The sequence below is a fragment of the Macrobrachium nipponense genome, chromosome 32 (genome assembly GCF_015104395.2).
Source record: "Macrobrachium nipponense isolate FS-2020 chromosome 32, ASM1510439v2, whole genome shotgun sequence".
Classification (NCBI taxonomy): domain Eukaryota; kingdom Metazoa; phylum Arthropoda; class Malacostraca; order Decapoda; family Palaemonidae; genus Macrobrachium; species Macrobrachium nipponense.
This window is the reverse complement of record NC_061094.1, coordinates 7,832,169-7,856,494: the sequence shown is the minus strand read 5'-3', so window position 1 is coordinate 7,856,494 and position 24,326 is coordinate 7,832,169. Positions and strand designations below refer to the sequence as shown.

The window sequence follows — 24,326 nt, the reverse complement described above, 5'->3', positions numbered from 1 at the left end:
ACAGCCAAACAGTATATATATATATAATATATATAATATATATATATAAATATATATATATATAATAAGAGCCCATAAAAAACACCAAAGTATAGAGAAAAAATACTTTATTTTATTAGATGGAATTCTGTTGTAACAACATTTTCACCAGTCATATATATATATATATATATATATATATATATATTATATATATTTATATATATATATATATATATATAATATATACATATATATATATATATATATATATATATATATATATATATATATATATATATATATATAAGCGAATACCACAAGAAAATATTTTCTTGTGGTATTCGCTTATTTATGAAGTCACGTGCATCTACAATGATTTTCTATGCATATATATATATATATATATATATATATATCTATATATATATACACAGAGAGAGAGAGAGAGAGAGAGAGGCTTTTGGTTATCTGTTCACATACAGAATTAGTGCTCTCGTCATTTTTGTTACATTTCTTTCATCCTGTGTGAATCCTATGGAGAAACCTTAGACCTAAGCAGTATTTGATTTCACATTGGATGAAACATCTTCAATAACTTCTTCTTCTTCTTTTCTTCTTCCCAGCTTTTTCCCCCCATTTTTATATGGGGTGGGCGCCGTTTTCGGATGAGTCCGTTTCCATCTATTTCTATCTTGCGCTTCTCGCCTCATCAATTCCCTTCTCATGAAACATCTTCAATAACAAATAACGAAAATACATATAAACATTCTTAATGATCTAAACGAATTTCTAACTTGATCGTTAAAACAAAATAAAAACATTCATTCCACAATTTCTTTTTTTCACCTTTCGCTAGGTTTATATATTTCTCTCTGAGAATTATGTGAAGAGTCAGAAAAGAAATAAAATCGTGGTGTGTGAAGCCAGCAAACATTTCCTTCATGATTGATTTTTCCACGTTGGACTTCGCCACATGCACTGGCATTGATATTGGCCTAGGTAGTTGCAGCCCCGTGGTACTGAATCATCAATCTTATCAAATGATAAGTTCCTTGCTTACTGTTGCTAAGAAAATTCTTGTGGGCTATTGCTAATTAGGGCTCAAGTTAGCAATTTGGGTACGAAAGCGTGGAAGGTAATTAATAATAATAATAATTAATTTAAACGGTATAAAAATAAAGTTTTATAGCGTAGCCAAACAAACTGCAGCCACCAAGTCAGGACGATTATTCAACAAGAAACGCTAATGAACTGAAATGAGTAACTATAAAAAAAACTGGTCTCGTATAATTTTACTGGAAGCTTAAATATTAACAACCAGCATTACATAATTCATGTGCGATTCCGTCTAAATCTTGCCCCTATTTAAAAGCAAATTAAAATAAAAAGGATACTCCTCAATTCAGGAGGCTGTCGGTTACTGTCAACTTTCAAACGAACGTTAGATCCAGGTGGCGCCAACTGCTTTTATCAGCATGAACGCAAAACTTAACTATCTGGCTGAAGTGTCCCTCCTCGGCTCCTCCCTTTCTCAGGGGGCGGAATTTTCGGTTGGTGCGTGCAGTCCGCCGGGGTTTCGTGGACTCGAATGACCCAGACTCCATCATCGACCGTCTTGTGGTGAGCCATATAACAATTCAGAACGGCAGCGACGGCTATGACTGCTCATCAGTTATTCATGAGCCTAGCCGACTATAAAAATGTCCTAGTCCCATCTGTCTTATACACCCAAACGGTTGGACTTTATCTCGTCTCAAAAATAGCGCAAGAATTCGTCCTTCCCACAGCAATAATAAAAATAACTAGAAAAAACTCAATGATAATGCGGATATGAAGAAGGCGATGAAGGAATATGGGATATGAAGTGCATTTTGAAACCTTGGGTCTAAACGGCAAATCGAAATTGATTGATTTTGACGCAACAATGTTATTTTAAAAGACAGATAACGACTGCTACGTCATGTCAAGGTAGACAAAATAGCGTTTTTCTGTCCTGTTGTGTATCCGCTGGCCACTGTAAAGTGTAGGTATAGAGGGAATAGTGTACCTCGAAAGCTATAGACAAACTGTTTCAGTATAACATCTAATATTCTTCGTCTTAACTAAGAGGAAAATAATATTTGACAAAATCATCGCAAGATATTACCAAGCTTTTACACATGATTACAGAACCAGTTTATGAGCAACATTAATAAGCCATCAAATACACAAACGACTAACCAAAACCTTTAGTACTAAGGATAATTATTGAAATAATATAATTTAGACTGGCAAGTTCAAAACAGCCCAGTGTTAGAAATCTTTGACTCATTTACTGTACGCAACTATGTCGACTGATTAGAAATTATGGTAAGACGTTCGGAAACAGGACCCCCCCCCCTTCCCCCACACAGAATTCAGGGTGTGACGTGATCAAGGTTTGGAAGTGCTCAGTCATGAACTTGGGAAACGGTGAGAGACAAGTAATTTCTGTGATTAACTTCCAAAGAAAAAAACCTGCTCCATATAGCTAGGATCGGTCAGAACCTTCTGAGCATTGCAGTGATTTTGAGATAACCACGCGCACACATACATACATATAAATATACACATATATTGTGTGTATGCGTCTGTGTAAAAGAAATACGCAACCAAGAAGCCTCGGGCTACTAAAAAGCAAGAGCCCGTGCCAGCAAAAGGCCGGCTTAAGTAATGTTTCTGCTGCTACTAACTAAGCAGGGAGAATTTTATACTCTTTGTAAATTCGAAATGAAAGAAAGAAAGAAAAAAAAACATTGAGTGCATAAAAACGCCCTTGATGCAAAGCGTTGTTCAAGGGTGAGAACGTGTGGAAGGCTATAGTACGGGAAAATGTATTAACATTTTTCCGCATTATGAATAGAAATGAAAGGTTCCATTTCATCTTTCATCCCTCTGTGCATGGCTCATGAGATGCTTTTCTTTATTGCCTTTGCATATTCATGTTTGCCCGGTAGGACAGCTGCTATAAAGCTATTTCATGCAGAGCTGCTGGAGCTACAGCAAATTCCGCCTGCCAGTATTTATCTGTTTTACGACTGTTTGGAAACTGATAAAACAATAATATTGTCCTTTATGATCATGTCATATGAGATAAGATCATTATCAAGAGACACGCAGTAACTATTGATTTTTTTCAGCCTTTAAAAGGTCTGTTCAGGCTATTTGAATGGTTTTCCATGCAAGCAAACTATGGCAAGCGTTACTTCATTGCAAATGTTTTCGAAGACCTAAGCATGGCCAATATAACATTGTTCAGCAAGGAGAACAGCTGAGAGAACATCACTCGTCTACTCTCAAACGGACGGAATTTCGTTGAAATCATCACTTCAACTTGACATCAGTTCTCCAATTTCAATCCTGAGCTGTTTTCTAATACAATAAATCTATTCGTATGGGTATTTTTAGTCATAGTAGAATAGCATTCCACTTTGCACGCCACAGCCTCGATCGGGGACAGCCAACTTTCTCGCGCCTGCCCATTGCAATGGGTTATCACTTATCGATTTTTAAATAAATTTGTCGTGGCTACGAGGGCAAATTCAAGCAACCGCTTTATACAGAATATTCATGCTTGTAATCTGACTATTTTGGATGTTGAAAATTGGAAAATAGGGCCTCTGCTAGGGAGAAAATTAGAATGATAAAATGCGAAAGGTGTGACCCCCTCGGTAGAGCTGCTGCCGAGCGGCGGCGGCAGAGACCTCCGGCGGGCAGCCAGAGAACTCGTCAGTATTGATTCGACAGTGCGCAGTGTTTGATATGCTCGGGATATAATAACTGGTCTTCATAATGTCGAGGGTGAGTAGCAAATTATAACATAAAGACGCTTGTTCTGGATGCGTAGGAGGAGATTCGAATGAGCAGATGCCCCCCAATCGAATGGGGCGCGATTGAGTGGTTTGTGCGTATGTGTGACTGCGTCTCCCGCCGTCGCCGCCGCCGCTGCTGTTGTTGGTGCACTTGTTGTTGTCTTTGTTGTTGTTTTTCCTAACTTCCTATGTTGATGAAATGGTTCGTTATGCGACGGTGAATGAGTATTTGTCATTCACATTCGCGCTTTATCCTCGCTCGCTGCGTCCAGAATAGGTTACTGGAATCGAACGGAATTTGACACGTCGTCTAACTAACGTTTTGAGATCAGTTCGAGATAAAACGCAGTTCCTCTTAAAAAAAAATGCTGCCCCTTTGGAATTTTGGCTCCGGAGGTGGCCTCAAATTCCTTTTTTCACGGTTTTAGACGTTCCACGAACGGAAAGTCTCCCTGAATAACGTTTGACTTGCTACGTAGGCCTAGTGTCGAACTGCACGTTGATTGCACGAGAGAATTCAACGGTAAAACGCAGTTCCTCTTCGAAAATGTTATCCCTATTTTGGAATTGTGGCTCCGGAGGGACTTCAAATTCCCTGCTGCACGGTTTTACAACATTCCGTGGGTTGGAAAGTCTCCCTGAATAACATTTTATTACATTTTACTCGGTATAGGCCTGGTTTCGAACTGCACATTGATTGCACAACGGGCGAATTCAACGGTTAGATTACGGGGGGCGGAATTTGGCGCCATTTAAACTGCAAGGTCATTAAACTGCGATCCTGATGTTCTAATCCCATTGGGGTACGAATTAGGAGGTCAGGCTGCCCTTTGTCAACCAGGAAAGGATTGTGTCAAAGGATTAAACTATGCCTCTGCCATCGGAATGAAGGCCTAGGACTTGATCAAGCTGGTATAGGCTTATGCATGTGAACAACTTCCATATCATTAATCATTTCGGTTAGACGTCATGTGTAGCTGGTAATGAAAAGTTACTGCCCGTTTCTTTATTATTTTGAACATTTGCCTGTGTAGGTGGCCTGACTAGGTAGTAAACTTAATTTTAAAAGTAGGCCTATGAACTAAAACAATACTACTCTTAAAACTAGATCCATGAACTAAAACTATTCTCAAAACTAGGTTTTTGAACTAAAATTATTCTCAAAACTAGGCCTATGAACTAAAACTACTCCCATTACTAAACCTAAGTAAGTATTAAAACAGTGGATTCAAAACTAGGCCCAAAACTAAGCCTGTGAACTAAAACTACTCTCAAAACTATGCTTACGAATTAAAACTGCTCTCTAAACTATAGGCCTATGAACAAAAACTATTCTCAAAACTAGGCCTATGAACTAAAACAGTAGTCTCAAACTTGGCTTATGTACTAAAATAACCAGGAAGCCATTGCTGGTGTGAAGTTAGCCAATCGAATTCGATTTATAAGTATTTGCTGACGAACTCTCTTCTATTGTAGTTTTTAATGCATACTGATCACGTGCTCTGTGGAATTATGGTAGGAGTCAGTGCCCAATTAGTTGTGGTTTATCACAGCATCTTTGTTGTTGATGCAACGGTCAAGGTCAGATAATTGCCTTGCGTCATTCATGGTTATGCTATTTGCCTGCTAAACTTGGAGTCGAAATATCAGTAACTTTAACAAAATGATTTTATGTAAGTTGGGATTTCAGCTTTCAAGCATCCAAGCGTAGGTACGTACAGTTGTGTGGTGGATAATAAATAATTGAAAATACAGTAAAGGTTTTGGTTCTAAAACAATGGTGCCCTTAGTCATACATACCGTACAATAGGCCATTCATACGTAAATATACATACAGCAAACAAGATATATTAAAGATTAAGTGTATGTAGGTTTCAGTATACACAAGTAACTCTTTTATCCTTTAGTCTCTAAGGAATAACCATTAGATATTGACCATCTTATCCGCCATAGGAGTAGCTTTAAGTAGGAAACATCAAAATCAAACCCAAGAGAAATATGGCCTTTTTACCTTTGTGTAACATCATAACGATAATCACAGCTATCGGAATAATGTCCAGTGTTCACGCTATAGCATGATTTGTGTGATCTCGTTTAACAAGGAGGCGAAATATCATACGTGAGTGTATAAATAGAAGGACATCATAGTGATTTTACATGTTACATTTAATTTAGCGATTGAATTTATTATAGGATATTTTCCTAGAAAAAGCGTGTGTGTGCTGAAAGAGTAAGCTGCGGGAAGTTGAACCCGCCCACCAGCCAGCTCTTGATGTCACAGAGCGGAGGGGAGGAGAATACGTCCTTCTAAAGGACGTTTTCCATTAGGTACGAATACTCGGTTTCAGCATCGCTCCCCTCCCAAATTTTTTGTTATTATTTTATTTTATTTTTTAAGAGGTGTTGGCGAGGAAGGTATTCAGTTGAAAGCTAGATTTTGAAACCACTAAAAGTGAAGCTACTGCGCACGGTCATACGATTGTTGGCATTCAAAGTGCATTACGCGCAGAAGAGAAATTGAAAGGGTCGAGTTCTTTTAGATATCTAATTCCATCCGTTCTCTTTGCAAACTGCTGCAATGAGATTTGCGTGCTGGGTAAGTGCACCAGTGACGAAGTGTGTTTAGTGGGTTGGAATTAATTAATGTCATAGTTGCACTAATGCCCATTTACAACTGCCACGCCTTTTATTTTCACCAGTGCAATTTTTGTAAGCGTTTTAAAAACAGTTGAGGGAGCCAAGTGTTCGTATGTTCTGTATGCTTGTCTCTTGGCGTGATATCTCAACGTATTTGTGGTAAATTTTTTGGGAAATGGTGGACTATAGGCCCAGAAAGGGTTGCTATGCTTTTATTGGTTCTAGATGCTGATGTAGGACCCTCTCTCTCTCTCTCTCTCTCTCTCTCTCTCTCTCTCTCTCTCTCTCTCTCTCTCTCTCTCTCTCTCTTTCTTTGGGGAATGGGAAAGCAATTTTCGACCTGTCTATCTACACAAAAATGAGAAAATACCCTTTGGTATTTTTTTATATTTTTTCCCTGTTTTTCTTTATTGTCTTTTCGTATGTGGACAAGGTATCTGACAATATTTGTTGATGGGTGTTAGTAAAATAATGTCGCAGTATAGTCTCTGAGCTAAGGAGAAGATACGGTTATTAGCTTCTTATATAGATCTGGAGCCAGATTTGTTTTATACAGATCTAGATCCAGATTAATTATTTTTGTAATAACTCTTATTACTAGCTCTGCTGATTACAGCAGTACGGAGGCCATCATTATGATGAAAGCCAATCACATTCGTGCCGTTGTTGTTGATATCTTGCATTTTGTTTACTGGGTACCTTTGTAGAGAAAGAGAGAGAGGGAGAGAGATTTTGAGGCGGCTGCTACTGTCAACTGAAAGTCATTTATTTGTCCAATTATTGATGGTAACCAAATATTTCGTCATGCTTGTTGTATTGTTCACACAAATGAATGGTATATTTGCCACTGTTGAAGGTTATTTTATACATCGTTATCATATCCTCCTCAATTTAGCTAAGTAGCAAAATGTATACCAGAGCTTTCTCTCTATTATTTGTGTGGGGTGGGGAGGAGATAAAACATTCACAAGCTATGGTTACATTGTGTACGAATATATATATATATATATATATATATATATATATATATATATATATTGTTACGAAGTGCCAAGTATGGTTACCTTGCATCAATTATTACCTCACCAAAAGCCAAACACCTGAACCCTCATAACACGTTTAAACGACTGAATACACTAAAGGCAACAGTGATCCCTTAACACTTACCAGTATTGCAGAAAATCAGACTAAGTTCATCAAAATAGGTGTGAGGTAATCTTGTAAGTAATTAAATTAATCAAAGGGCATCACTCCTTCAACAACTTTCAAACTCTAAGTATTTCCCTGATTTCCAGAAGTCTAAAGTACTTCCCTGGTTCTAAGTCACTTCAAGAAAATTGAAGGAAAGCAAATCAATTACCACTCTATGTTTCTACCTAACATGAATATAGTCATAATTATATATATTTATAATGGTGTAAGATAAAGAAAACACTTATAAAAATTTTAAATACAAAAATTTATTATTAAATTCAAAATTTATAAGTGAAATTCACAATATCAGGGAAAATTACTGTTACTTGAAAACAAAGTAAAGTTTAATTAATTCTTGAATCAAATTATGTAAAATTAAATCAAAATTAATTTATCATAAAATTCAAGAAAATTAATTCAATCAAAATTCAAAAGTGTTAGGCAATAACTGAAAATTTGAAATTAATTCACAAGTGCTAAACAATAAAACTTGAAAAGAATTCTAAGTAAATGCAAATCAATTCACAAGTGTTAAATTTAATTAAATGTGCAATGATAAAGCAGTGAAAATAAAACTAAGTCAATAAATTGTGAATGTAAATGAAAATATAAAACCAAAAAGACACACTTCAATAAGAAAATGAATAAGTGCACAAACAATGGAACAGACACAAACACAAAAAATATCAGCAATGTGTAAACACAAACACAAAAAATATCAGCAATGTGTAAAAGTGTAAATCTTTTTTCATAAACACTGTAACCAACAGTTTTTACCAAACCTTCTTAACAGACAACAGTTCCTATCAATTATTAATTAAACACACTCCCTATCCATTATTAGGTTATTCACTGTTCCTAACAATTATTAGTTGCAACTAATAAAAATAACAACACTTTACTTTGACCTTTTTTTTTTTTTTTTTTTTTGTTTTTTTTTTTAAATAAATTACACTTTCACAAAAAACAAGGCGCCGTACGAAATGTTTGTTCAGATTCCACAAAAGAAATTAAATAAACTAAATAAATTCTAGAAAAATATCAAATATACAATTCTCACAATATGAGTGACCAAATTTACGTTACGTTAAATTTAATCTCGATGTCGAGTGAGAGAGAGAGAGAGCGAGAGAGAGAGAGGTAGATCTAACTCGCCTCGAGGTCTTAAGATCGAATGGAATACTCCTTCCTTGCGGAAATTGGGCTAGGCAGATGACAAATACGTTCTGGTACGAAAGCTTCTCGAAAGTTCTGAAATCTGACGCAATCTTACATAAAGAAATGAGTAACATGCACGTGGTACTCGGCAAATACATACACGTACAAGACAAGATTGCTCAACAGATACGTACCCGATTGAAACGGAGGGTAAACGATAATTAAGATTGACATGTTTTTGATGACCACGTAAAAAGAGTCGAGCTCATTATCAAACGCGCTGACAGAGCAGGGACGCAAACGGATATCGCAGACTCTAATTTCAAAGTGCTGACATAAAAGTTAAACATTTGCAGCTTTGTAAAGACAAGGATCTCTCTCTTTACGTTATATATATTTTCTTTTACAAGACGTTAATGCGAAATCTGAACACACATTTTAAAACATCCTATTCTAAGCTATCTAGGAATCTGAAAAAATGTTACACAATCTACATGACATTTCAAAGAGGGGAAAACATGCATTTTGAAAGTAGCAATATATAATATACCTCCCCCCAGAAGATTTTTTATCACGGTGTTGAATCCAACGATTCGCAACGAGATAAATAATCAGCAACTACATTGTTTTTTGCCACTAAGTGTGCGCACTCTTAAGTTATACTGTTGCAGGCACAAAGACCACCTGGTCAGTCTTTGATTATGGTTTTTCATTTTCTGGATAAATGACAGTGGATTGTGATCAGAAAACACTACAATTTCTTCATTCCTAGGTCTATTCACATACACTTCAAATTTTTTCAATGCGGTGATTAAGGCTAAAGTTTCCTTCTCGATTGTCGAATATACTTTCTGATGTTTTTTCAATTTTGTAGACATGAAGCATACAGGATGGTAGATATTATTTTCATCTTCTTGAAGTAGAACAGCTCCAACACCACAGTCTGACGCATCAACTTGTATCACAAATTTCTTGTCGAAGTCTGGAGCTTGAAGTACTGGTCTTGAAGTTAAAATGGCTTTTACCTTCTCAAAGGATTCTTGACACTCTGGAGTCCAAATAAACTTAGCTTTGGGACTAGTCAAGTCTGTCAAGGGAGCTACTACGGCTGAGAAATTTGGGCAAAAACGACGATAGAAACCAGCCATGCCTAAAAATCTCTGTAGCTGTTTCCTGGTAGTAGGTGGGGTAGCCTTACGGATACCTTCTACATTAGCATTTACTGGAGCAAGAAGGCCTTTCCCAACTTCAAACCCAAGATACTGTACAGTTGCCTTTCCAAACTCACTCTTCTCTAGGTTGACTGTTAATCCTGCTTCTTGTAGTTTCTTGAAAACTTTCTTCAGAATCTTCAGATGTTCTTCCCACGTTGTAGAGTAAATCACGATGTCATCTAGGTATACACCTACTCCTTCTATTGATCCTAACAGTTGATCCATCACTCGTTGAAATGTTGCGGGTGCATTCATCAGACCAAACGGCAGAACAGTATACTGATATAGTCCAAAAGGAGTAATAAAAGCTGACAGCAGCTTCGCATTCTCATCTAAGGGAATTTGATAATATCCTTTCAACAAGTCTATCTTGGAAACAAACTTGGCTTGCCCAATATTATCAAGTAACTGATCTATAAGAGGCAAAGGATAATTATCAGCCACACTGATAGAATTCAGCTTCCTATAATCAGTATACATCCTAAATGAACCATCTGGTTTCTTCACCAACACACATGGAGAACTGAAGTGACTTGAACTGGGTTCTGCTAATCCATGTTGCAGCAAATACTCAACTTCTTTCTTCAAAACATCTCGATGATACGGTGATAAGCGATAGGCTCTTTGCTTGAAAGGTTTTCCATTTTCTTGAATCTTGATTTCATGCTTGGTCAGATCAGTACGTCTAGGCACATCTGAAAAAATTTCTGGAAAACTTCTAATTACGTCACTTAAGTCTTCACCTTGTTCAACACTCAGATGTTTCAGTTTATCCTCCAAATTTTCCAAAATTGAAGAATTATTCATCTTGCTTGCAGCTCCCAATTCGTAGCCATCATCATCTTCTGTAGATAAAGTTGTCTGGGTTACTGACACAGTTTCAGTTTTAGTTTCTGAGAAATAAGGTTTCAAGAGGTTCACATGTATCTTCCTTTGTCTTCTTCTTCTTTCTGGTGTTTCAATCACATAAGTTCTATCACTTAACTTCTGAATTATCTTGTAAGGACCTTGAAATTTATTAGTGAGGGGAAATCTCTTGACAGGTAAGAACACTAACACTTGTTGACCAACACTAAACTTCTTAGCTTAGTCTTAGCATCAAATCTCCTTTTCATTTTCTCTTGACTCATTTTCAAGTTTTCTAAAGAGAATTTTCTAATCTCTTTCAACCTCTTCCTTAAGTTCTTCACATACTCTGCTTGGCTTTCCTCTTGATTTTCTTCCCAATTTTCTGCAAGAATCTTCAACGGTCCTCTAACTTCTCTTCCAAAAATCATCTCATTAGGTGAACATCCCATACTTTCTTGGTAAGCACTCCTAACTTCAAACAACATTAATGGTAAACCAACATCCCATTCTCTTCCTGACTCAGAACAATACTTTGTCAGCATACTTTTCATGTCTGGTGGAACCTTTCCAAGGCACCTTGAGTTTCTGGATGATAAGCGGTTGATAACTGTTGTTTCACCCCTAACAAATTCATCACATCCTGGAATAACTTTGAAGTAAAGTTTGTTCCTCTGTCACTTTGTACAATTTCTGGTATTCCAAACTTTGAGAAAAACTCCACAAGTTTCTCAGCAACTATCTTGGCAGATATGTTTCTAACAGGGATTGCTTCTGGATACCTTGTCACTGGACACATTAATGTCAACAAATACTCATTTCCTTTCTTTGTCTTCGGCAATGGTCCAACCATATCAATAATCACTTTGCTAAAGGGTTCTCCTCTAACTTCTATAGGTTGTAGGGGGGCTTTCTTGATGGTTTCATTCGGTTTTCCAGCTATCTGGCAGGTATGACACTCACGACAAAACCTGCTAACATCTCTGTGAAGTCCAGGCCAGAAAAAATATTTCATGATCTTCTCCACAGTCTCCTGATTCCCATATGTCCAGACTCATGAGCTACTGCAACCACTTGCTTTCTCAATGGATATGGAATCAAAATTTGATGATATTCGCCCCATTCAGCATCTCCTGGTATATCTGTAGGTCTATACTTCCTCATCAGCAAACCTTCCTTCAGATAGTAACAGGTAGGAGTTTGTTGCATCTCTTCTCGATCAACAACTCTGAAGAACAAATCAGTTAACGATGCATCCTTCTTCTGCAAGTCCATCAGCTTCTCTCTTGTCACTTGACCAACTTCAAGGGTTGAATTCTCAATATCTGCTAACTCAGCTACTGTAGTTTCACTACTGTCTTCAGCAACACTTTGACTACTCGGAGTCTCTTCAGGAACATCAGGTTCTTCTTCTTCGTTGTCGTCTTCTTCATCTTCTTGGGAAATCTCTTCTTGGTCAGCACTATGGGAAACTTCACTTCCCTGGAATAATTCTTCTAAGCACAAAGATCCTTCACTTGATCCTTCTTGGGTGTGTAAATCCTCAGTTTCTTCACTTATAGTCGTAGTCCTCTTCATACTTCTGGTAGTTACACAACTAGGAAACAGGTGGGGGTTATTCTTCTCCAACTCTTCTGTAGGACTAATCCTCAATGGTTTGTCTGTCACTACAGGACAAGGAATAAATGGCACACCACCAACTTCATTCCCCAACAGAACATGTATACCTTCCACAGCCAGTGAGTCCTTTACAGCAAAATCAACATTCCCTGTCACCAATTTACATGACAGGTGTAAGCGGCATATAGGAGTTACTTCCTCTCCTCCTATACCCTTCAAAATAACTGAATCTCCTGTGAGACTCTTCTCCAACTGAGGGTGAGAACCACGTACTACCACACTATGGTTACTCCCTGTATCACGTAATATCTTGACTGGTACCTGCATACTTCCTTCTTGAGTTGACAGCATACCCTCATAGATATATGGCTTAAAAGCCTCCACACTGCTTAACCACTCACTGCTTGAGGTAACATTTCCACTGGTTGCTAAACATTCAGCTTGTTTAGTTTCATTCTTCTCTGGAGTCTGATTCTTTCCCACACTGCTCTTCGTAGTTTGTTTCACAACTTGACTAACTGGTTTTGACTGCTGTTGATTCCGGTAACACTCTTGACTGTAGTGTCCTACTCTTCCACACTTGAAACAGACAACATTAGGTTTCTGTAACTGTCTTGAAAGACTGGATGAGGATTTCACATTAATTTGCTGAGCTGTATTACCTTGTGTACTCTTAGTAGTATCACTTGAAGGTTTCCCGTTAAATTTGTTCCTGTTATTTGGAAAAGACTTAAAACCTGGGCGTTGTTGACTCTGGTACTTGACATTGTAATTACGTTTGCTACTGATTATATTGTAATCTTCACTAAGTGTAGCGGCTTTGTCAAGTTTCTTCACTTCTCTCTCTCTTAAATAGGCTCTTATAATGTTCAGGAATTCCCTTAAGATACTGTTCAAGAACAAGTAACTCTTCTAACTCATCAAAAGTTTTAACTTTAGCAGCTTCTACCCAACGTTTGAAACACCTTCTCACTTTGTAAGCATAATCTAAGAAGGTTCCCTTCTCATCTTTTCTTAAATTTCTGAATCTCTCATTGTAGTACTCTGGGGTCATCTGGTAAACTTGTAGCACACTGTGTTTAAGTACCTTGTAGTCTTTACACTGATCAGCTGTTAAGGCTAGATAAGCACTTCTCCTTTACCATCAAGACACTTTGTAGCAAAACTGACCATTTATCCTCTGGCCATCCCATACCTGAAGCCACTTTCTCAAAGTGATCAAAAAACTCATCTGGAGCTTCTTCAGTAAACTTAGGGATTAACTTCTGTACTCTCACTACATCAAATACAGGGTCTTGATTACCTTGGTTAGGGTTAGACGGTGTTACAGGTAATGTGGATCTAGCTTTTATTAATTCCATTTCCCTTTCATGTCTTGCGATTTCTCTTTCCTCTTTTATTCTTTCTCTTTCCTCTTCTGCTGCTTTTTCTTCTTCTCTTTCTCTTCTTTCTTGTTTTTTCCCTGTCATATTCTTTCTCTTTCAGCTTGCATTCTCTCTCTTTCAGCAAGCATTTTTAGCTTAATCAAATTCTCTTCTGCTTCAATGCGTCTAAGCTCTAACTCTGCATCACTTTTCTCTTTCTTTTCTGCTTGCTTATTTATGAGATCAGCACGTGCTACATTTAACAACTCTTGAGCCAATTCTAACTCATCTTCATCAGTTATTCTACCAGAGTTTATCAATGATTCCATAGCAATACATCTTATTTGTGCCTTTACCATACTAGTAGACACATAACCACCACATGCCTCTGCTAAAGCGCTCCACTGTGCTCTAGACAGAGTGGTTTCAGACAAAACTTGGACGGAAGGAGCTGCTAAAATTCCTGAACATTGAACTGAGCCATTTTCCTCTAAGTTATCAATTTACAATTCAATACAATAAATGCAAAACAAAATTATATGGTCACTCTCCTAACAAAATATATCCCTAACACCACCAGTATATTCTAGAGTGATAATGAAATCTGCTTTCCCGGGTCTGGGCACCATTAAACAATGTTACGAAGTGCCAAGTATCTGGTTACCTTGCATCAATTATTACCTCACCAAAAGCCAAACACCTGAACCCTCATAACACGTTTAAACGACTGAATACACTAAAGGCAACAGTGATCCCTTAACACTTACCAGTATTGCAGAAAATCAGACTAAGTTCATCAAAATAGGTGTGAGGTAATCTTGTAAGTAATTAAATTAATCAAAGGGCATCACTCCTTCAACAACTTTCAAACTCTAAGTATTTCCCTGATTTCAGAAGTCTAAGTACTTCCCTGGTTCTAAGTCACTTCAAGAAAATTGAAGGAAAGCAAATCAATTACCACTCTATGTTTCTACCTAACATGAATATAGTCATAATTATATATATTTATAATGGTGTAAGATAAAGAAAACACTTATAAAAATTTTAAATACAAAAATTTATTATTAAATTCAAAATTTATAAGTGAAATTCACAATATCAGGGAAAATTACTGTTACTTGAAAACAAAGTAAAGTTTAATTAATTCTTGAATCAAATTATGTAAAATTAAATCAAAATTAATTTATCATAAAATTCAAGAAAATTAATTCAATCAAAATTCAAAAGTGTTAGGCAATAACTGAAAATTTGAAATTAATTCACAAGTGCTAAACAATAAAACTTGAAAAGAATTCTAAGTAAATGCAAATCAATTCACAAGTGTTAAATTTAATTAAATGTGCAATGATAAAGCAGTGAAAATAACTAAGTCAATTAAATTGTGAATGTAAATGAAAATATAAAACCAAAAAGACACACTTCAATAAGAAAATGAATAAGTGCACAAACAATGGAACAGACACAAACACAAAAATATCAGCAATGTGTAAACACAAACACAAAAAACAAAATATCAGCAATGTGTAAAAGTGTAAATCTTTTTCATAACACTGTAACCAACAGTTTTTACCAAACCTTCTTAACAGACAACAGTTCCTATCAATTATTAATTAAACACACTCCCTATCCATTATTAGTTATTCACTGTTCCTAACAATTATTAGTTGCAACTAATAAAAATATAACACACTTTACCTTTTTTTTTTTTTTTTTTTTTTGTAAATTACACTTTCACAAAAAACAAGGCGCCGTTACGAAATGTTTGTTCAGATTCCACAAAAGAAATTAAATAAACTAAATAAATTCTAAGAAATATCAAATATACAATTCTCACAATATGAGTGACCAAATTTACGTTACGTTAAATTTAATCTCGATGTCGAGTGAGAGAGAGAGAGAGCGAGAGAGAGAGAGGTAGATCTAACTGCCTCGAGGTCTTAAGATCGAATGAATACTCTTCCTTGCGGAAATTGGGCTAGGCAGATGACAAATACGTTCTGGGTACGAAAGCTTCTCGAAAGTTCTGAAATCTGACGCAATCTTACATAAAGAAATGAGTAACATGCACGTGGTACTCGGCAAATACATACACGTACAAGACAAGATTGCTCAACAGATACGTACCCGATTGAAACGGAGGGTAAACGATAATTAAGATTGACATGTTTTTGATGACCACGTAAAAAGAGTCGAGCTCATTATCAAACGCGCTGACAGAGCAGGGACGCAAACGGATCTCGCAGACTCTAATTTCAAAGTGCTGACATAAAAGTTAAACATTTGCAGCTTTGTAAAGACAAGGATCTCTCTCTTTACGTTATATATATTTTCTTTTACAAGACGTTAATGCGAAATCTGAACACACATTTTAAAACATCCTATTCTAAGCTATCTAGGAATCTGAAAAAATGTTACACAATCTACATGACATTTCAAAGAGGGGAAAACATGCATTTTGAAAGTAGCAATATAATAATAATATATATATATATATATATATATATATATATATGTGTGTGTGTGTGTGTGTGTGTATGTGTATGTGTGTGTGTGACTAGTAACTAGACGGCTTGAATTGGAACTCTGGTAAGGACGCAGTGATAAATGCATTTCTACTCAGAACCCGTGGTGCGTCGGTTGACTAAGGCAGCTCTCCCAGACTCCCAATTGATAGCCAACTTGCTGAGTACCACCATAAGTGTGACGATCTTCCCCTAATTTGAGATATGTTTTGATTAAATATATTTTGGAACCCACGTGATTTAAAGGTAGCAAAATACAGATTTCTCAGTGATGTAGTGTTGTTGTACTAAACGTAAAACAAAACCACCTCTTTGGAGATTAATTTGGCCTTTATCGTAGTTGCTGGTTATCGTCCCAGCTCAACGGAAACTGCTCTACCAAGGAAGTTTTATTTATGGAAATCGCTGACCCTGACAGTTTCTTTTAACCGATACTTTTGATCGTTATTCTACCAATTAACCCTCTGGTCTTGCTGCAGTTTCGTTTTTTTAATAAACCAGCGCGATTGGTCTAAACGAATATTTACCAAAATGCCAACCAATCGTGCGTGTTATCATCGGTCATTATGGCAAGTTCGTGCTTGCGCAGTCTGTGTTGTTCACAGGTGCATCTTAGTAAATATGAAAAATATCATGTAGATCTTAGGAAAACATCATGGCGGAGTAATTCTGGTCAGAACCATCACACCCTGGTTTCGAACACAACGTACTCAAGAGGATTACGTAAGGTGAAATATTTTAAACGATAATTCAGGCATAAGCTGTTATCGACTTACCTATTCTGGCTGATATCCCACAGATATTTTTGCAGAAAGAATGGCAAGCCTACACACTTACTTTAAGCTGTTTCCGATTTATTTCTGGTGATAGAAATTCATTTCTCGATGTGCTTCATATCCCACAGTGAGCTGTAGGTCCCGTTGCTAAGTAATCCATTGGTTCCTTGCCATGTAAAAATATCTAATCCTTCGGGCTCAGCCCTAGGAGAGCTATTAATCAGGTCAGTGGTCTGGGAAAACTAAGATATACTCAACTTTTTCGATTTAAGGTAACATGAAACAAGATATTCAGTTTGTAAGGCCTTGTAAAATATCTGGGCGTTAGCTGTATATGTATCATAAGAGAATTTGCAAAGCGATGTAAACAAGGTATAACGAACGTTTGGTTAAAGTTTCTTCCACATCCAATGTCAAAAGCAAAGAGGAAATTGCATATCTATACACATATTGCACGTATGCATACGCCCTTTGTAACCATGGCTGTGACCAACCAATCGTCTAACCACTTATGTACTGGACTCACCTCATTCTGTGCTCTGAAGGCATTACTTAAGGTTCTTTGCAAGCCTTTCATTCCTTTTACAGTTCATTTGCTCTTTCTTTCATCTTAGTACTTTCCACCTTCTAACAATTGTTGCATAGTGCAGATGCGAGGTTTTCCTCCTGTGACACCTTTAATACCTTTGTACTGCTGAATTTCCCTTTCAGCTCTGAATGACCCGATAGGTCCCAGCGCTTGGCCTTTTGCCTGAATTTTATATTACATTCCATTCCATTTTTGATCCGTCTGACCTCGCCCAGGGGTCGAATGTATTTTTTTTTTTTTTTTTTTACCAACACTTGTAGTCTTGTAGGATATCAAAAGCAATTGCTCGTATGTTTCTGATCCACCATAATGAAAAAAGCATCTTCCTTGCGTCATCAGAAAGTTCGCGAAATTTTTTTGCCTTTGCTTTTTATTCATTTTTTAATTAGGCCCGCGTGCTATTCGTAATGGATGTTGACTGGGGCACTTCGCTGGTGCAACACGAGAGCTCCAGGAAGCGTTATTTATTCTCTGCTTTTGGAAGAAGGATTCCATTTCTCTTCACTGAAGTTGCATTGGTTTCAGAGAAACTTATTTATTCATTGGAACTTATTTGTCAAATCTTTATTTTTTTGTCTAAAAGTTGAAGTCAGCACTCAAAAATATGCTTTTTCAAAGTGACTGCTGCTGCTGCTGCAAAAAAAAAAGGCCGAAAAATTTTGATATTAGCAAGCTATATGAGTGATATATATACTATATATGTGTGTGTGTGTGTGTGTGTATACGTATATGTGTATATATACATACTACATTATATCGGTTTAACTCATATACTTGCTGTTTAATATCAAATTTTATTTATTTCTTTTTGCAATTTTTTGCAGCAGTCATTTTGAAAAAGCATATTTCTGCTTGAAAGCACAATAGCCATGCACATTTGACTTTCTTTTAATTCTTAGGGATACAAATGAACTAAGTGACTGTGTGAAGAACGAAAATGTTCCACTGCCGAAAGAATGATATCATTTCCTTTTTCGATACACTATTGCATACTTTCCTGCTTCTGTTTAAGTTATATTTCGACACTATTTTTTTTCCCTTTCAACTGTTACTGTTATAGGTCCCCTCCCGATAAGGTTGGCAGCTCATGCGGTGCACTGTAGGCATTACTTAAGCTCCTTTACACTGTCCCCTAGCTGCAACCACTTTCATTTCTTTTCCTGTATCTCCATTCATATTCTCTTTCGTCTTGTTTCCACACTCTCCTAACAATTGATTCATAATACAACTGCGAGATTTTTCTCCTGTTTCACCTTTCAGATCTTTTTACTGTCAATTTCCGTTTCAGCGCTGAATGACCTCATAGGTTCCCAGTGCCTGGTCTTTAGCCTAGATTCTATATTGTATTCTGTTGGTCGATAAGGTGCTCACTCTTTTGGTTCAAAAGATACTCTCGGGTAAACCTTTGTACAGTCAGATGGACGATCGCTCTTCATGCACATCTAAATGCGTGATTGTCTACTTTGGTAACCAGATGTGAATCAGATTCCGAGGTGTTTACCCGGTACATCCATCGACGAATACAGCAGCAGTGACAGGGATGGACGGACAGCGCTATATTCATAATTTAATGTTATTGAGAACTCAAGGAGCGCTGCTGGAAGCATACTACAGTTGCATAAGGGGGACGCGTTCGTCAGCTTGAAAATTCCCCTTCTGTGGCCCGGAGGAGCGGAAAACGGGCGGGGCTTGGTCCCCACTGCTATATTGTCTTTTTAATAGGGAGATTTTGTTTCATTTTTTCCGCGTCTATAGCGGCAGCCATCCCCTTTCTGTTTGCGTCGCACCCTCCTGCTCTGTCATCACAACCTCCATAGAAGACAATTTCTTTTCAGTCTGTCTAAAAAACAAGGATCAACCTTTTGTATTTGTTTTGTCCATTGATGGATGCTTTATAAAAGTGTTGATTTTGCACGAGTAATATTTCATATAACAATGAGTAGGATTTCTCTTTAATGTTTTTGTGATTCAGTGGCAGAAGCTGGGATAAGTCGGTGGGTGATAACTTCAACAGCTTCAAGAATTCCGATTTGCTAAGTCGATTATCGTTCTCTAACTTTCGCATACATCCAGTGATTTCCTATATAGCTATTCCATGTAAGCTTTCACTCAGAGCATTCACTCATTCACTCCATCAGCATTTTCATTCTTTTCATCCGAGTCGAGCCTCTTGTTGTGACCACAGCCGACTCTTCCTTCCTTATTCCTGCTGCCAGTTCTCTTCATTATAAACATTCCTTTAAAGTTGTTGCTTTGAAACTTTCCCAAGCTTCCTCTCCTGCCTTAAGTGAGCCAGGTCAGTGCTGTCCAAAGATTACCTTAATCTCAAAAATTCGTGTCCATTCTATACCTGCGCAACAATCTCTTTGGATATTTTTTTTTATACATTATGTAGGTCTTTCCCAGTCATGTCTGTATATCATCTCTGCCTCTTCGGGATATTTGTTCGCTTCTTGATTTAATTTTTAAAATTTGTCTTATTTATTTTATGTAAATCTATAGTCTATAAACCCCATGATGTTATAATGCTAATTTCATTCACGTTTCTCAAGTATTACCCTGACTGCAATCATCGTTCTCAAAACCTTAACTCATTTCAAACGTATTCAAGCTTATGGGAAACCAGTTCGCTACTATTTTTCGCTTTCACTAACCAATTGCACATCGTCTGCTGATATAATCCGTCCCAACTCATTGTATCGCAAATTGAAGGGACACTCCTAAAACTTAAAAATTCTTGTGTGCCAGAATTGAGGATATTGTCGCAGGGGTTTTCTTTAAACTTGGGGGGGGGGGGGGGTGCCCCCGTGGGGGTTAGTAGGCAATTTCCAGGGGAGACGCGAGCCCTAGGGGAAAATATGTTCTCTAATTATATTCGTTATTCTTTTAACAAGATTCCTTTTACTGTACCTCCGTTCACATTCTCTTTCTTCCATCTTTCTGTCCACCCTCTCCTAGTGCAACCGTAAGGTTTTCCACCAGTTACACTTTTCTAACCTTTTGTTAATTTCCGTTTCAGCGTTGAATGGCCTTAGTTGCCCCAGTGCTTGGCATTATGCCTAAAAATCTATAAATCAATCCATCAATTAAACTTTTAACAAGAGTCAGGAACTATAATTCAGAAGATTATGAAAAATGCAAAAGTACCGCCTTATAACGTTAGTTTCTTATGGTCTATTACTCTCCTTAGACTCGTTGGGTTTACCTTGTTTTGTGATTATTTACCTCCATCCCTATCCCTCGAAACCCCATCTTTTTTTTTTTTTTTATCTTCCTTTAAATCTGGGAGGGAATTTTACTCCTAGATGCCAGGGGGGCGTGGATGGAACGACCAACTCTTAGAGGGGGCGTGGTCATAAAAAGTTTGAGAACCACTGATTTAGAGCATTTATTCTTGGAACTGTGCTTATGTGATTGATGAACGAGAGATCTCGTGTGTAGATGAGGCTAACTGTGCAGCTCATACGATGGCTAGGAATCTAGGAATCTTATTCCATCTTTAGCATAATGCTCCTGAATTCGATAGATAAATTAGATTTGCATCCTCCTCCTTGGACGAATGGTGTATAGCTTAACCTCACCCTAACCCATCGCGCGCTGGTTTGAACCTCATTGCGTGTACTGAGATTTTTTTTCATTTGTAAGAACAAGCGTATCCAAAAAAGTGTGAAGATACTGAGAAGTTAAGAAGTCATTTTAGTTATTACTTTATTTATTATATATATATATATATATATATATATATATATATATATATATATATATATATATATATTTGTGGTGTGTGTGTGTGTTGTGTCAGATAAAAGTGACTAGTGAGGTTCAATTATATGCATATACGTATATGGGTGTTTGTGCGCTCGCGCGTGCGTGTTTGTGCACTCGCGCGTGCTTGTTTGTGCTTACGGTTTTCATCGCTCTATGGTGTTATTATTATATAAAGACTCCATCCATCATTATTCTTCTTGAATTTAAGTTCAAACCATCAACATCCTTTGATGTATTTTTCATCTAAAATAACTTTCAAACCGCCGAAATATTTCTACTAACGCTCTTTCGTCCAAGTTATTCTTTTAGAATCGCTGTCAAAAAATCAGCCTAAGGTGGTCATATTTGTATCTCTTGTAATTCTTCCCTACAAGGAAAAGGTGCTCAGAAATGTGATAAATTCAGCCCTCACGGTTTCGCTTAGTTCATTGACATGCTCTTCAAGTTACATTCTGCTACACAAGGTCTTTGTTTATACTATTTTGAGTTTTGACTGTCTGTAGTATTCCGTCTTTTATTTTGAAATTAGCCCACTTAAGCGACGATGACAACATTTCAGTGTCTATTTCCTTCTTGTGTTTAGTTGAACAGGATTTTGTAAAACAAATTTTCAAGACTTAAGGTAAAGGGAGTATCCGTTGTTTCATATCTAAATCTTTATAACAGCTTTTTCCTTTTAACAAAATATCCTGTTTTTTCCTCGCTGGCATTGAAGGTGTGTGCACACCTCACGATTTCCCAAGGCTAAGTAGAATCTTTAAGGCATTCCCCGTGGAGTTTTTTTTCCCGTACATTTATACATAGACACTTATTTAATTTTTTTCTCTCCGGATACTTGTCTACGAATATTTTTATAAATTTTTCATCATGCAGTGTAAAGCTCTTTCACGAAAGTAACAAAATGGAAATTGTTAGGTCTTACATGTTCAGGTAATTTGATAATTCCTGAAGGAAATAATTCTCTTGGGACATTAAGGAGGTCCATTAGTTGACGGCCTTCATTGGCTTCACCCTTGAGCTAATGTAATTTGTTCGGTGGTTCGTGACATTAAGCAGGGAATTCCGTTTGTTAAAGTTAGCACTTGGGGATGACTTGCATCTTTGGGTACTGTTATTGTAATTATCGTATGTCATTTATTGATAATTATAATCATTCGTATTAATGCAATTTGTGTTCATCTTTCATAATTCGATGTCGAGTGGTTTAGTGGAAGATTACCGGAACCTAATCCGATCATTCGTGTTGATTTGTGTCGCGACCATATCTGCCTGGTTTGAATGGTGCTTGAGAACGATTAGACTCAATGATGGCCACTTAAGAGGAAAGAGGAGCGACTGTTTGGAAAGAACCGAGATGAGGATGGTGAGATGGATTGCTGAAATATCATCACTACTGGAAAAGAGGGAGAGTCAAGATATATATATGGAGAATGGCGGTATATGTGATGTTTGTTTGTATGGTGTTTCTAAGTTGCATGGAACCAGTGGCTATTCAGCAATCGAGAGTGAACTTCTATCACCAGAAATACACATTTCTAACCCCTCAATGGAATGTACGAGAATCGAACTCGCGGCCACCGAGGTGGCAGGCCAAGACCATACCGATCACACCACTGAGGCGCTGGTGTATGTGATGTAAAGGAGAAAGTTATGGCAGCACGTCTGAGATACCATGGCCATGTAATAAGAAGAGAGGAGGTGGAACCAATCAAGAGAGTTAAGAACAAGCCAGTGATGGGGGCCGGGGAGAGGGACGGGCGGGAGGGGGAGGTGTGGGGCATCAGCGGATCAGATGGATGGATATGGTGAGGAGGGATATGGATGAGGTGGGACCGTGGGAAGAAGATACAAGAAAGAGAAACAGATGGAGAAAATTGACTCGAGCGGCCGACCCTGCTATACAGTGGGACTAATAAGGTCGAAAGAAGAAAATTAATCTCACTGAAATAATAACATTTGTCTGCTGAGCAGCCTCAGGATTATTGTAAAAGTTTACATCCTATTGTGTAGCTGTTGAATTCATTAAAAACGTATGAACTCAGAGATTCTGGTGATAGAAATTCACTCTCGCCGTGGTTCGGAAGTCACGTAAAGCCGTTGGTCCCGTTGCTGAATAACCACTGCTGGTTCCATGCAACGCAAAAACACCTTACAGACAGACAAACAATGAAGTCAGAGAAATTTTAGCCAGAGTTAAGGTCCTTGAAAATGATTTCTCATCGAAGGATCACTGGTCATGTGACTCCTGGAGAATTCAGGAATACCTGTTCTTTGCCATCTCGCCAGATCTTACTTCAGCCGAACTAACTGGTTTAGGCCTAATAATTCATTCCAACTCTTTTTTAAATGTTAACCCTTAAACGCCGGAGCGGTAAATAAAAAAATGACTCCCGTATGCCGGAGGGGTTTGAGAGTGAGCGCGTAAGCGGAAAAAATATTTTTTTCAAAAAATCACAGCGCGCTTAGTTTTCAAGATTAAGAGTTCATTTTTGGCTCCTTTTTTGTCATTGCTTGTAGTTTAGTATGCAACCATCAGAAAAATGAAAAAAATTATCATTATCATATATAAATAATGCGATATATGATAGCGCAAAAACGAAATTTCATATATAATTGTATTCAAATCGCGCTGTGCGCAAAACGGTTGAAGGTAACAAGTTACTTTTTTTTTCGTTGTAATGTGCACTAAATTGCGATCATTTTGATATATAACACATTGTAAAACGATAAAAAAAAGCAACACAGAGAAAATATTATCACAAAATAATGCATGAATCGTAACGCGCTTACGTAAACATATTTTTTTCAAAAAATTCACCATAATCT

The 24,326-nt window shown here is 37.2% G+C and overlaps 1 protein-coding gene across 1 annotated transcript in view; it reads left to right on the top strand.

Moving 5' to 3' along the window:
* Positions 1-3,664: 3,664 nt before the first annotated feature.
* The window catches only part of LOC135207200 (daf-12-interacting protein 1-like), a 645,343-nt gene continuing 624,681 nt past the window's right edge, over positions 3,665-24,326 (top strand). The window contains exon 1 of the mRNA XM_064238784.1: positions 3,665-3,801. Within this exon, the coding sequence (XP_064094854.1) occupies positions 3,793-3,801 (9 nt within the window). The 5' untranslated portion in view covers positions 3,665-3,792. The remainder of the gene's footprint in view (positions 3,802-24,326) is intronic.